Genomic DNA, 15,734 nt, shown 5'->3' on the forward strand with positions numbered 1-15,734 from the left:
TTAGGTTTTCACTCTGTGCCAGGTACTATGTCAAATGCCTGCCATGCATTATCTCATTAAATCCTCTGCACATTTCTAAAAAAGTAGCTGCCATCATGGGTGAGGGATATTACTTAAACTCACATGTCTAGAAAGTGGAGAAACTGAGCTTTGAACCTATGAGTTTGACTATAGTGCTAGACCTCTCAAACACTATTTTGCTGAGAAAACCTAGGACAGGAATGAGAAGGTAATTATTAGAACTAAAGCAAAAGTTAATGTTTTCTTCAATTAATTATGAATCATCCAAATTCCAATGATTAATGGAAAAAGACCCCTAAAACAATTTTTGGCAAATCAACACATTTCCTTAAGTCTCAGACAAATCTGTGGGGTGATATCATCATTCTTATTGCACACATATGAAAGAGGGCTTGAAAAGTTTGGCTCATGTCTGAAAGTCACACAGAAGTAGCAGAAACAGAATTTATAAATGCTTCTGTCTTCTTGGCCTGCCATATAGGGGTGAAGTCTAGGGAATTATAAGTAGAAGGAAATGGAATCAGTGTAGAAAAATCAGTGCAAAATATGATTAATTTGAACATCTAATATTTGTTTTCAATAATATAAGTCATTTATATTTATTTCCCCCAATGTGTATTATATAAATGATATTTTGACATATAAACCACTATAAAGGAAGCGCTAGATTTCTTTGGTTCATTCTGTCATTTCAGCGTGATCAGATGCTACTTGAAGATGTATTACCTGTACAAGAGGATGATTCTTTGATATCTTCACACCCAATTATAGCCACTGTAACAACTCCTGATGAAATAACATCTGTTTTTGATGGGATTTCCTATAGCAAGGTGTGGAAAATAGAACACTTTTGAATTGTCTTCCTGTTTAGTGGTTTTTCTCTTAGTAAATGCCTAAAAATGGTAAGAATGGTTATACTGTGTTAATGGGCTTTGGGAAACAGTGTAGAACTTATTCCAAATGCTGAATATTCAATAGTTTGTAATTTTCAGCAGAAATGATCAATGCTGGTCATTGTCACAGGATTCTGAATCAGATTTTTAAAAGTTTCTCTTTTAACTTTTGTTTATAACGGCTATCATTCTGATAACTGAACATTTACCCTTTAAGCATCCAATTTAAAGTTATTTGACTTGATTTTTTAAAACACAGTAAATCTTCTTTTTCTGCCATGTGGTCAATGAGAAGTGCCATATATGTGGACACCTTTTCTAGTAGAATGCTTCCAGCAAGCACTTAAATCCAATTCCATTTGAAAGAATTACTTTCATCCATTTTTATATACGATTTAAAGATGAATTTGTTAGCATGTCATAGATGGGGCATTTTTATCCAGTAAAATTTTATGAAAAGTTGCTAATAACCCATAGTGACCTGAAGCTTTATGCTACCCATTTTTCTCCCACAACTTCTCCTGTAGCTTCTCCTCTAAACATAATCCACACCTGTATGCAACATATTTAGTCAATTTTCCACCCCAGCCTCTTGTGGTTTACCCACTAGGTTAAGTTGTTCAAAAGCTACTGTAAACTAATACATTTTACTGTTCCGGGTGATACCCAAAGTTTTATTTAAAACAAAATATTATAATTATTAAAATGAATACTAGATAAAATTGGCTTTAGTGAAAAAGCCTTCTATATATTAGTATTTGAAGTTTATAGCATCATATTTTTGACTTTCCCTCTCATATGTTCTCATGGCATTATTTCAGGCTTCTTTTACTCATTTTTCTTTTATATTGTCAATGACTCTTTTTATCTTTCTGTTAAAAGGAAAATCTCTAATCCACTTATAGTATATTCTAATAAAGACATTTATATTTATTAAATCAGCTTCTTCCTAAGTCCTAGATATTCCATGGGTATAAGGTATTAGGTCAGAAATAAATAAATGCTTCTAAGCCTTTAGCTTTATACTAGGTACAAAAATAACTTATATTTTAATAAATTACAGTAGAAATTGCTAACTTAAATGGGGAAGCAATGTTTTTCTGGTTACTTGAAAATTGATTTTTATATCTATGAATAATGCATTTAAAATTAATCTTATAACATATGAAAAGCAAATAGAGAGCAGAAGTATTCATCAGACTCTTCAGACTAAATAAAATCAAATGAGATAAACCACTTTGGAAGAGTAGCATTTTATGCCTAAATTATATACGTAATCTACATTAAACTATCTGACCAGATTAATTCCTCAACTGTCTACTCCCCTCTGTTAAAATATAATTATTTTTCCCAAATACTCCAATACACTTAAGAAGTAGCCAGAATTTTATCCTGAAGTTGCTTTCCTTGTTCATCAAAGAACATGACTTTTCTAAAACTTTTTTCAGTTTCTCTTTCATTGGGAAAGCCCCATCTACTGGTTCATGTGGTGAAGTGCAATAATTATTTGAGCCTTGTTACTGAAACAATGGCCATTTTATCAATTTCTCCTTGCCTTTCAGTTATTTTAGAAGCATAGATACAGGGGGTATGCCAAGTGGTATTTTCATCCTAAAATCACAGATTGATAGCCATATAATGTAGCAGAATCATCTTAAAGACATTATCTCACAAATAGGATCATGAAATACTAGTCACAATAGTGATCACTGATATTTGTTTCTTACATATCCTTATTAATTTAACTTGCTATTCTTTTCCATTATAGGGAGCTTCCATTCTGAGAATGCTTGAAGACTGGATAACACCAGAGAAATTTCAAAAAGGATGTCAGGTATGATTTAATACTTTTAATATTATTCAAAAACTACACTGGTATATGACTGATGAATGTTAAGATATGTGATTAATTAAGGACAATTCCCTTTTTACTTTTCCTTTCCTTGCTCAAGGATAATATTGCAAAACACAAAGAGGTGAGCACATCAAGGTTAGTACCTACATTGTATCTGTAACTGTCATTTAACAAAAGTTTCACAGAGAAGTGAAACAGATTAGTTATTTTTTACACCCTTTACATGTGTATTAGCTCAGTCTGCCATAACAAAACACCGTAGATTGGGTGGCATGACAACAGAAATTTATTTTCTCACAGTTCTGTAGACTAAGAAGTCCAAGACCAAGGTGCTGGCAGACTCAATTTTCGGTGAGAGTTTTCTTGCTGGCTTCCAGATGGTCACCCTTTTGCTGTGTCCTCACATGGCAGAGAGAGAGAGCACCTTCTGGTGTCTCTTCTTATAAGGACACTGAACCCATCATGAGGCTCTCACCCTCATGATCTCATCTAAACCTCACCCTAAACCTCCCAAAAGCCTCATCTCACATTGGGCATTAGGCCTTCAAAGTATGAATTTGGGGGGAACACAATTCAGTCCATAGCAACTAACATAAAAATTTAAATCTATCTATAAAGCTCTTCCATTATAGTTTTTAAAAGGACTTTTCCCTTATTATTGGATTATAAAATGGTTAACACACATATTCCTATTATGATGAAGTCAGTGAATAAAGAGGGCCTGCTTCCGTTTGGAAAGAGAAATAACAATCAATTTCTTAAAGCATTTCACACATCCCACTTAAGCTTATTCCTCCAGTGGATGTTTCAATTCCATTGCTGTTCTTCTAGACCACAAGCCAATCCTCTCAGGGTTTCATATTATCTATATGACCACCATTGCTACCTTGTGTCTCTGTAACTGTCCTGTCTGCAGGTTGGCTCTGTTGCAGCCTAGGGATGGAACTGTCTTCCTACTCTTTCTCTTCCATCTCCATCCCCACTGCTGTGACATCCCAGGTAGTAGGCAGAGCAGCGCTGATAGTATCTAATCCATAAAATAGAAAATGGGTGACAGCAGTGCCCTGTTAGCTCTCCCATAGGGTACCAGTACTTCCTTTGGATGTGATTCCCCAGGACAGTGCCTGCCCACCATTCCTACAGCTCTCACTACTGCCAAGTCTTCTTATGTGGCAATCAGCATTCTCCATAATACCGTAAAAGGAAATGGTCCCCTTTTACCCAATACTTAAATTCCTAGGTGACTATTAAAGTAAAAAATAAGACCAGGATTTAGGAAATATTCAGGGAGCACATCAGTATATTTTACTACTTTTGTCCATGAATAAAATATTCTGTGTGGACATTAGGTGGAAACAGAGAAGCTATGTGTTTGTTCTTAAGTGTACATTAGAACATCTTGTAAACTCTTCATCAGCTTCAGACTCAAATTTCATACTTCTCTAACTGTAAGCACCTTTTGTGAGGAACTGTGTCTTCTACATCTTTGCATATACTTCCATGCCTAGGAGAGTGCATTACAGATGTTAGAAGATCCAAAAAACGCTTCCTGAATGAATGAATGGTCTATGATAAATAATATAGAATATAAAAATAAAGACAATTCATTTTTAAAAGTAAATTAAAATTTCATTTGCATAGTTTTCATTCTAAATTAAACTGATGAATAACACGTTCTTGGAATCTTCAAAGTGGACTTCAAATTAAATAATTTTTCATATTAACTTTTTTTGATAAGTACCAAGAGTCTTTAAAAGAGAATACCTATTCTAATAATTTAATAATACTCTTGCATTTTATTTAGCTCATATCTGTGATATAATTAATTAAAAACCCAGTCCAGTCTAAAACTAATATTTCTCACGTTAAAATCATCTTCCTCCACCCTAACTGCGACTACAGATGGCGCTAGAACGAATAGCTACTAATTTTCATATCATTATAGTGCTATGGAATTAATGTACAAAAAGACACTGAAACACTCATTTTTTGCCTTCAATTTTCAAACACTAGCTATTATCTGAAAATAGTATATGATCAATATAGGCCACACTCAATAAGCTCTCAAACCAATTGGAACATCCCTTCACATAATTCTAGTATCCAAATGTATCTCTCCTTGATTTATCATCATGCTATGACTGCTGCCCCTAAACCCCACAATATGTGATACTGTCCAAGACTTTTCCTTTGCAAATACTAACTTTCTACCAAAACTGACTCTTCACTAGCTAACCTGGTGTGGCGCTAACTCTGGGGATGGCCAGCTCTCTGTTCTCTTTCATGCTTATCGCCTTAACCCCAAACCCAATCTCAGACAGCAAAGTAGGTATAGAGTGAGGGGAATTAAGAGTAAAACCATCAACTGGAAAATCTTTCAGGCTGTGCTTGTATGTAAAAAAGCATATTAAATTATGGGGCATTGATAACAATTTATGGTCATGAAATAGAAGCTGAGAAATATATCCATCCTTTCTTTTTCTCCTAGTATCAGTAGTATCGCTGATAAGACAGGAATGGTTCAACTGGAAAATGTCCTGTCCCTTCCTGAGATACTAGTCATAGAAACACTGTTCCTTTCCTTTGTGCACACTGATACTAACTGAGGGACTATTATTGGGGGACATAGGTCATCGTGAACTTTTGACTGGAATGACTGCATCGTGATTATGCAAGGTGAAGAAGGAAATTTCTTAATATAGAATATTCAAAAGCACTAATCTAAACAAAATAAAATTACTTCCTTTTAATATACTGCTTATATAAGCCTCTAGCTAAGGTGAAGCAAGAAACTGCAATTTAAAAAACAGTAACAATAACAACAGTGACGAAAACCACACAAACTGATCCAGGATCCAGAAGTCTCTTCACCGTAATCTCGGGCAAATCTCTTCACCTCTCTAGACACCAGTTTCCTTCATGCCCCAAATGTGACAATTGTATAAAATAGTATTTAAGGTTCCTTTCAGTTCCAAGATTGCATGTTTCTAGGTACAAGGCACCGTGAATATACAAAGAAACTCCTCTAAATTAATTTTAAGAAGATACTATTCACTAGAAATCACCATTAACAGGTAGCTATGATTATAATTATTATTATTCCGAGCATCCAATTATTTTACTAAGAAGGAATGAATGATCTATGCAAAACTCTGGAACGAACACCTAAATTTGATACAGAATATGTGCGTTTCATTTCTTCTCCCTTCCTTTGCCTGCCCTCCAGTGGTAGTGCTGAGCAGTGAACCAATCAAAAGAACAAATATGAAGGCAGCATTCCAAACTGGCCTCAACCCTCTCCCAGGCATCTTGGAGCAGTCCAGATAATATTGTTTTATCTCTCTATGCCTAAAAAGAGGAATTTAGAAGATAACAGGACTGAGGTATAGCACCTCCTGAAAATTAGAGCAACTTAGAGTGAAAATGATATGAGCAAAGTCAACCACTGGTTATTTTCTTTGAAGGTTCAAAGACCACTTAAGAAGGTTCTATTTCTATCAAAGACTTCCACATTTTAAACAGGACAATTCTAGAGCACAACAGAGAAGTGATACAGCAGGAATTCTGGAAGGTTTCCTGGAGAACCATAAGTAGTGCCCAATTACGAGATTAGAAGAAGACAAGGAATTTTCTCTATTATGCCTGAAAACTCATATATAGAGAGATTTTGTGACTAGAAGTGACAAAAAGAGAGCCTTGTAGTTAAAAGATTTGTATTTTTTAAATATTTGAAAAATGAAATCTTACTCTTTAGAGTCAATAATTTTCCCAATTTAGCCATCATCATCATGATTATTATTATTCAGAAGACTGTATATTCATTTATTTAGAGCAGGAGTCTGCAAACTACTATTACAGCTTGCAGGCCAAATCCAGCCCACCACCCATTTTTGTAAGGTCTGCAAATGAAAATCACTTCTACAATTTTAAACGGTTGGAAAAAATCAAAAGAATATTTCATGACATGTGAAAGTTGTATGGAATTCAAATATCAGTGTGCATTGGAAAACAGCCATTCTCATTCATTTACATATTATCTATGACTGCTTTTGTGCTACTTGGGCCGAGTTGAGTAGCTGTGACAGAGACTGTATGTCTCACAACACTTAAAATCTTTACTATACAGCTTTTTACAGAAAAGGTTTGCTGAGCCTTGGCTTAGAGCCGAGCTCACCAGTTTTATCTTTGCATATCACTTCAATCACTCATTTGTGATGGGGTCATCTAGTGTGTGAGATAAGAAAACACTACTGGTGTAAATAAAGGTAGGGGATGCAGCCAGCAGTGGACAGGTTAACACCAATAAGTGAACATCATAGAATTATGCATCTTTTTTTCCTAGTGGATCAAAAATGTTACAGACTGTTGACTGCTTCCTAAATAGTTGACGGTCCTTAAGCATCTTATACTGGTTGTCCTGAAAAAATTAAACTCTTTCCCTCACCTGTTCACAATTCCATTAGACTAAAAAAAGAAAAAAACAAAAAAAATTATCTCATTAATAAGAAAAAATATTCCTTATGCTTTACAAATAAATCATTATTTATACAGTATTTTTATAGGTTACAAAATGTTTTGCATATGGTGTATCATTTGATTTTCATTCTAGGTACATTTGCTATATTATTCATTAGAGCGAGACATGTTGAAGGGTTCAGCTCATGTTGTGGAAGTATGGAAAAAGCAAACATTGACTTTTGAAATACTTGTTATCTTTCACATGCAGAGTTACTTGGAAAAATACAAATTTAAGAATGCCAAAACTTCAGATTTTTGGGCAGCACTTGAAGAGGTAAGGAGGAGTATATCCTCAAATATTTCTTTGATTAACAAATGATTTATCAATCATTTCTTTATCTGATTATTCTATCCTTTTATTTCCCCTTACTTGTTGATTGATTATGCTCTATTTTTTAAAAAAAATCTTAGGCAAGTAATCTACCAGTGAAAGAAGTAATGGACACCTGGACCAATCAGATGGGTTATCCTGTACTTAATGTGGAAGATATGAGGAACATCACACAGAAACGCTTTCTGTTGGACTCGAGAGTTAATTCTTCTGAGCCACATTCAATTTTTGGGTAAGAATCTATAATGCATTTCAGGAGAAAAGCAGAAATTTGATGGAAATACTGGCCATTTGCTTAGACCTTGCTCTTCAGTACCTGATGCTTAAGCACAGTGTCTTTAGGGAAACAAAGGCATTCAGAAATAGCTCAGTTGTCTTCAGGTTCCAAATGATGGACTGAGCACATGCATGCAAGTACTATTCTTCCCAGAAATCACTGAATAAAGAAACAGAAGTACTAAAAGAAATAAACTCAGAGAAGTAAAGAAAATAGGAAGGGCTAAAATGCATCATAAAATTCTAGATGAAGAAAAGCAGAGGGAGAAATAGAGACAGAAAACAGAGGAAGATGCAGCCAGATAAAAAGAGACTTTCAGCAGAGGTGGAAGCTGATTTCCCCTATCCCTAGACAGGCTCTGGGCTCAGTGGCAGCACCCAGAGTGGAAGGCAGGAGTGAGGCTGAAAAAAGGGCCATTAATTTGAAGTCTGGATTCAGAACAGTTGTGCCAGCCAGACCCCTCCCCCTCCACTTTCCCTTCATTGACTGCCATTCTTTCCTCTGCACAGAGCTCTCAAAAGTCTGGCAATGACCCAAGGCAAAAATCCAGAGGGCTTTTTTTCCTAAAGAAATTGACCAAGACGTAGAGGAGAGCTAAGGATTTCCATTTGGTTGGGACACCCAAAGTAAAGCTTTCCTCCTTGTGGCATTTGTAGGATGAATGGGCTGGAGTTGCCAGCTCCCCTCATACATACACAGAGCCTCTAGTCAGACTTCCTGTTCAGCAGAGAAGTCAGTTTCAAAAATATACCTCCCTTCTCTACTCAGCCATAAAAAGAAACGAAATTGAGTTATTTGTGGTGAGGTGGATGGACCTAGAGTCTGTCATACAAAGTGAAGTAAGTCAGAAAGAGAAAAACAAATACCGTATGCTAACACCTATATATGGAATCTAAGAAAAAAAAAAGGTCATGAAGAACATAGGGGTAAGATGGGAATAAAGATACAGACCTACCAGAGAATGGACTTGAGGATATGGGGAGGGGGAAGGGTAAGCTGGGACGAAGTGAGAGAGTGGCATGGACATACACACGCTACCAAACATAAAAGAGATAGCTAGTGGGAAGCAGCCGCATAGCACAGGGAGATCATCTCAGTGGTTTGTGACCACCTAGAGGGGTGGGATAAGGAGGGTGGAGGGAGGGAGATGCAAGAGGGAAGAGATATGGGGACATATGTATGTGTATAACTGATTCACTTTGTTATAAAGCAGAAACTAACACACCATTGTAAAGCAATTATACTCCAATAAAGATGTTAAATATATATATACACCTCCCTTCTCAACAGTAGAGGGATTACATACAAGACACCAAGAATAACCAATTTAGTCCTTCTTTCTTAAATATGAATGAACAATCAAGGATCGCAAGACACATGAAAAAAATCTAAAAGCATAAAAGGTAAAATCTCACATGAACAAACAAGAAACCTATCTCTATAAGAGACATAACTGAAATAAAAAATAAATTTATGAAATATATTGAGATCAAAGAAGCTATTATATCCATTAACTAAGAGCAGAATGTTTTCGAAAAGACAAACTGAGAATATAAAAGAGCTATGAAAGAATAAATTTTGGTTGTCAAAAAAATTAATAGACCAACTAAAAATAAATTTGGGAAATTCCCTAAAAGTACGGGACAAACACACATAGAACTGGCAAATATGAAACAGAAGACAAATATGGAAAATCTAGCACCCAACTAATAGAAGTCTCTCAAAAAAAGAAAATAGAGAAACTTAAGGGGCAAACTGTACCAAAGAAATAATAAAGTGCACAAGGATTCTGATTAAAAGGCCCCACTGACTACACAGTACAAAAAGGAAAAAAAAAAACACCAAAAACATACCTAGCTATATAGCCTCATGAAATTTCAGAAAACAACGGCAAATGAGTTAGTGTGGCATTAGACTTCTTTACCACAACTCTGAACTCAAGAAGAAAATGAAGCAGTCATTTAAAACGTGGATGCAAAAAATATTTTCAACCTCTAATTCTCTAGGCAGTTCCCTAAACCAAACATAAGCACAGTGAAGACCTTTTGTGACATGCAGCCCCAGAAAATGCTTTCCACACAGCACTTGTTAGAAAGTTACTAAGGCTACAGTCCAGGGGGATTGGAGCCTGAAGAGAAAAAAATATGAATAAATCAAAAAAAGGAAGACATAGGATCCAGGAAACAGTTCATCCAACCCAGGAAAGCCATGAAAGGAAATGCAGACCAATAGCGATCCAGTGGGCTCACAGTGCCATAAGAGCAGCATGACTGGGGCTGAGTTAGGTGATCCCCAGGAAAAAGAGAGTATAATTGGAAGGATGGCAGAATTGGGGACTTGGTGAAGGCCCATCAGTTTGGCCAACTATAAAGAAGAAAATTAGAAAAAAACAAAATCAAGGCTGTATGTAAAAATTGTGATCCAAAAATATGAAGCAAGTAAAATGCTTTTATGCCATTGACAAAGTATAAGGAAGAGGAGTCTATTTTACCCTTATGTTAGGGTGTTAGGGGAAATTTTCATTTAAGTGACTCAAGGGCCATGAAATCAGACCATTGACAAGGAAATACGACTCCAACACACTTCTTGGCCAGCAATACGTATAGAGCAAAATTTCATTATGTGTTATTGTCTTTTAGCTTTTATAATCAACCAATGGATAACATGTTAATATTTATTATAGTGACAGGTTAGATTGTAAATATAAACCCTCTTATTTAACACTGTAACAAGAAAAAGCAGCTGACAGAAGAAAGGAGGTGGAAGAGGAAGAAAAGGTGGAAAAAAAGGATACTGGATACTGATTCAGTGGTGGACCGAAGCTGGCTTTAATCCCAACTCAGTGACATCATTCCAGTAGACTACATCCAGTAGTCATGATGTGAGTTAATGGAAATCAGCAAATACTACATTCCACTTTCCACCCCTGCCCTGAGAGCTGGTTGTTAAGCATTTATCAGCACTGCACAAGATAACCTTATTCTACAGTTAGGAGAGAGTAACAGTACTAAAATTTATAAAACAAGAAAAGGCAGTATGGATATATTATTTAAAGGAACAATTGTAACCTATAGAAAGTCTAATAATAATAATTTTGCTTTATTATAATTTGACTGTTAAAGAGGGAATGAAAAAGAAAGTAGTATAAGTGAACTAAATCACCCTCTCTCATGGGTGAGTTAATAAATACTATCTAGAAAAATATAGAGGCATTTAGAGTTACAGTATTAGACATCAGAAGAACTAAAACCAGAAGCCTTTAAAAGGGGCTGCTTCTGAGAGAGGTGCTGGTCTGTGGAAAGAGTGTAGGAGACAGTCGCTTTTCAATAATGGTTTTCCCAGCTTTTGATTAAGGATGTTTTTATTTACAATGCATAAATGAAATTCTCCAAACATTTTAACAGCAATTACAAACTCAATCAATCAAATTATTTTGCATATATCATTTATAAGAAACTTCTAAACATCACCACTTAAAATCTTATTAAACTCCATTTATAATTTCAAATATAAACACCGAAAGACACAGTTTTATGAATCTAATTTCTAAAAAGGCTTTTCTATACATTTTTATGAATCTAACAAATTAAAATTCATAAATATAGTATATCAAATTTCTTGGGCATTTTAAAACACATTAAACCTTAACAACCAAAAAGGAAAAAAAAGAATCAAACCTTTAACTTTACAAAATCAGACTTTCCTAGTACATGAAAAGATGCTCAACATAACTAAATATCAAAGAAATGCAAATCAAAACTACAATGAGGTATCACCTCACACCAGTCAGAATGACCAGCATCAAAAAGTCTACAAACAATAAATGCCGGAGAGGGTGTGGAGAAAAGGGAAACTTCCTATACTGTTGGTGGGAATATAAATTGGTACAACCACTATGGAGAACAGTATGGAAGTTCCTTAAAAAACAAAAATTAGTACTACCATATGATCCAGCAATCCCACTCCTGGGCATATTCCAGAGAAAACCATAATTTGAAAAGATACACACACCCTAATGTTCATTGCAGCAGTATTTACAATAGCCAAGACATGGAAGCAATCTAAATGTCCATCAACAGAGGAATGGATAAAGAAGATGTGGTACATGTATACAATGGAATTTTACTCAGCCATAAAAAAGAACGAAATAATGCCATTTGCAGCAACATGGATGGACCTAGAGATTATCACACTGAGTGAAGTAAGTCAGAGAAAGACAAATATCATATGATATCACTCATGTGGAATCTAATTTTAAAAATGATATACATAAACTTGTTTACAAAACAGAAACAAACTCACAGATTTCGAAAACAAATTTATGGTTACCAAAGGGGAAACATGTGGGGGAGGAATAAATTAGGAGTTTGGGATTAACATACACACACTACCATATATAAAATAGATAACCAACAAGTGCCTACTATATAGCACAGGGAACTCTATTCAATATTCTGTAATAACCTATATGGGAAAAGAATCTGAAAAAAGAATGAATATATGTGTATGTATAACTGAGTCACTTTGCTGTACACCTGAAACTAACACAACATTGTAAATCAACTCTACTGCAATAAAATTAACAACAAAAAAACCTCACCCAAATCAGACTTTTATAGGCATTTAAACATGACTACTCAGTTAAGGTATTCTAAGAATGTCAGATAAAATTACAAATCCAATACGTCATTTCCTCTAATTTGCCAGATTTTTAAAACATACCAAATATTGTAAAAGCTGACAAAACACATGCCACACAGCCAGTGATTTAAAAACTTATTACACTTGTATGAATACAACTTTTACAAAAGTATTAATAATATAGCCATTTCTATATAACTAACTAGTTATTTCTGTATACATTTCTGGTGTGCCAACCGCTCCCAAATGAAGAGAACAAAATCACGATCTCAGGACGCCCCCCGCCAGCCACTGGAGGTGGCCACAGGAACCTTCATGTAGCACTTTGGGGATGTCAGGTCCGACCTTCATCACCCAGCTGAGCCCCCTCCTAGACAGGATCCTGGCTAAATGAGAGCAACACCTTGGTCCCCTGGACAACATTCCAATTTCACCCATGCCGATTTTAATTGTCTTTTAACTTCTTAATAGTGCTTTGGGTGGAGAGAATTTTGCACTCACCACACTCCAGGTGGCCTCTAATCTCCACTACCCGATTTCCACTAAAAAGACCCTTCACCCTCTTCCTTTTTTAATAGTCTCACTGACCTCATTTTATAGCCACATATATAAATCATCACAAGATCAATTATTCAGTAGCAATTAATATAACATGAGGAATGAGAAATATAGTGTCGAAGGTGTCTCAGGAAGCGTTTAATAACTATAAACTGGTTCTTTTACAGTTATTGTTTTATGTTCTAGCAAATTAAATTGGCCCATTTTAATACTGCTAGAGCCTCTGAATACTAAAATTTTAAAACTATTTCTCTTGTGAAACTAGCTTCCATTTGGAAGTTTCACAGTAATTATTCTCTCCTGCCATGTGCCCACTGATACGCTGAGCCTGAATTAATTGTGGGACAGGAGGTGCGGTGGAGTAGAGGGGACTACAGAAGACTTTCTTTCTTGAGGAAGTGATATTTAAACTGAGTAAATTGGTGTTGGGGGATGACTGCCGGGGTTTTCAAAACAGAAAATGCAACATATATGAAGGCTCTAAAGTTTAAAAGGAGCATTATACATATAATATGCAATGCTTACTGAGCATTTACTAACTAGCTGGCACTATTCTAAGTACTTTAGTGTATTTTATTATAACAGATAGAGAACTTTAGGCAGAAAATGTTTAAGTAACTTATTCAAGGTTGCACTGAGTGTAAGTGATGGATCCTCGGTTTGAATGCAGCCAGTCTGGCTCCAAGTACTGGACAACAGAGAGAGGCACTGGGAAGACTGGTGAGAGATAAAGTTGGAGTGGAAGGCAGGGGACAGGCATGCAGACCATGTTCAAAGTTTTGAACAAGAGTGTACAAATTCAAGGATGTTAAGGAGAGAACTGCCAGGATAATGTTTACATTTTTCAAAGTTCCCCTCTGGCTGCACTATGGAGAACAGATCAGGTGGGACAAGAGTGGATGCAGGGAGACCAGTTAGGACGATATTGTAGCTAGCTAGTGACCCATGTGAGAGGTGATAGAGTTGATGGGGCCTGCCCCAGGAGAATGGCCAGGCTGGGGCTGTGTGGCATATGTTCCAAAGATTGAGTTGAGCTAAAATTTCCAATTAAAGAATAAACAGTGTGCAGGGAATTGAATTGAATTGGATGAATTTGCAGAGAACAATCTCCTTTTAGAATATTGCTCTCATCTTGCTCTATATAGGTCATACCCGTATTTCTAGAAAACTGATAAATCTTTATAGACCCACTTCATGATACCATACTACATGCAGCAGGTAACAGAACCTGTTTCCTGATTTCCAATTCAGGGCTTTGGGAATTGTTACATGAACAGCACACTCAGGTGTTTCTAAAAATTCAAATTGCCAAAAACTTTCTGTCCCAGGCATCGAGAATGAAGAACACTCAGAATTATTAAATTAGCTACTTCAAGAAACTGGTTGGCACCTGAACTGGAGAAGCCAGTGGTGCTCACCTTGTTGAAACCTGTTACCAGCCTCTCCCCCTGGAAACCTCAGATAATCAGCTCTCCCACAGTAAATGAAATTCAGAGAAACTGGATATCTTGCTGGAATGCAGGTTCTGAAAATTAATAGTTCACGCCAAAACAAAGGAAAATTTGAGGTCTTAGACTCAATGAAATCAGTCAGGGAGTGTCTGTATTTCCTTCTTTATCTTTATTTTGGAGAGGAAAGATTATGATGGAGAAAACTTCTTTGTTTTTCACTCTTTCCTCTTCATAATATATGAATGATTTGAAACTTAGATCTGACTTGTTATCAGGTGATAATTCAATTACATAAATCAACATAATTTCTATGATCATTCTGTTAACCATAAATTGTTTTTCACAGTTACTGTTTTATGTTCTAGCAAATCAGACTGGCCATATTTAACACTGCTAGTTAATAGTGTTTGCACATATAAAACTTTAAAAATATATTTCTGGGCTTCCCTGGTGGCGCAGTGGTTAAGAACCCGCCTGCCGATGCAGGGGATACGGGTTCGTGCCCCGGTCCGGGAAGATCCCACATGCCGCGGAGCGGCTGGGCCCGTGAGCCATGGTCGCTGAGCCTGCGCGTCCGGAGTCTGTGCTCCGCAATGGGAGAGGCCACAACAGTGAGAGGCCCGCGTACCACAGAAAAAAAATATATATATATATATATATTTCTTTCTTGAGAAAAAAACTTCCATAGGGAAAGCTTCACAGTAGTTGTTCCCTTCTCTCATTCATATCCACTGATTTGTTAAGCCAGAGACACAGCCAACACTGTTTTTTAAACCTGTGGGATTACATTTTTAAAGACTACTCCTGGGTTATAGATTCCTCTCCACACAAACAAAAAACTTTATTACCAAGGGAACTAAACATATCAACAGGTCTAAAATCATTTTTAAAGTTATAATAAATCTTTAAATTGTATTCATCAAGATTTAGAACATGGAACCATACTAACATTTACATTTTTCTCTAATTTTTTTTTAGTTTTAACCTTCGAGACTTAAAAAAATTTTTAGATTCATAGATGCATGATTTTAGTGATCATTTATCATAAAGTCAATCTACTTGTTCCCTTTTTTAAAAAAAAAGTTACAAATTATATATGCATAGGAAAAGAAACCTAGAAAAGACGGGCTATCCTCTTGAGAACATTTCTTAAAAATTTGTAGTGGCTCTTGAACAAATAAGAGAGAAA

General features: G+C 35.8%; 1 protein-coding gene across 2 annotated transcripts in view; it reads left to right on the forward strand.

The window, feature by feature from the left end:
- ENPEP (glutamyl aminopeptidase) overlaps nucleotides 1-15,734 on the forward strand; it is a 112,406-nt gene that overhangs the window by 62,469 nt on the left and 34,203 nt on the right. For both annotated transcript variants that reach the window (XM_067036485.1, XM_059066262.2), the window contains exons 7-10: nucleotides 717-851; nucleotides 2,683-2,748; nucleotides 7,496-7,561; nucleotides 7,699-7,850. In XM_067036485.1, the coding sequence (XP_066892586.1) occupies nucleotides 717-851; nucleotides 2,683-2,748; nucleotides 7,496-7,561; nucleotides 7,699-7,850 (419 nt within the window). The remainder of the gene's footprint in view (nucleotides 1-716; nucleotides 852-2,682; nucleotides 2,749-7,495; nucleotides 7,562-7,698; nucleotides 7,851-15,734) is intronic.

The sequence above is a fragment of the Kogia breviceps genome, chromosome 6 (genome assembly GCF_026419965.1).
Source record: "Kogia breviceps isolate mKogBre1 chromosome 6, mKogBre1 haplotype 1, whole genome shotgun sequence".
Taxonomy (NCBI): domain Eukaryota; kingdom Metazoa; phylum Chordata; class Mammalia; order Artiodactyla; family Physeteridae; genus Kogia; species Kogia breviceps.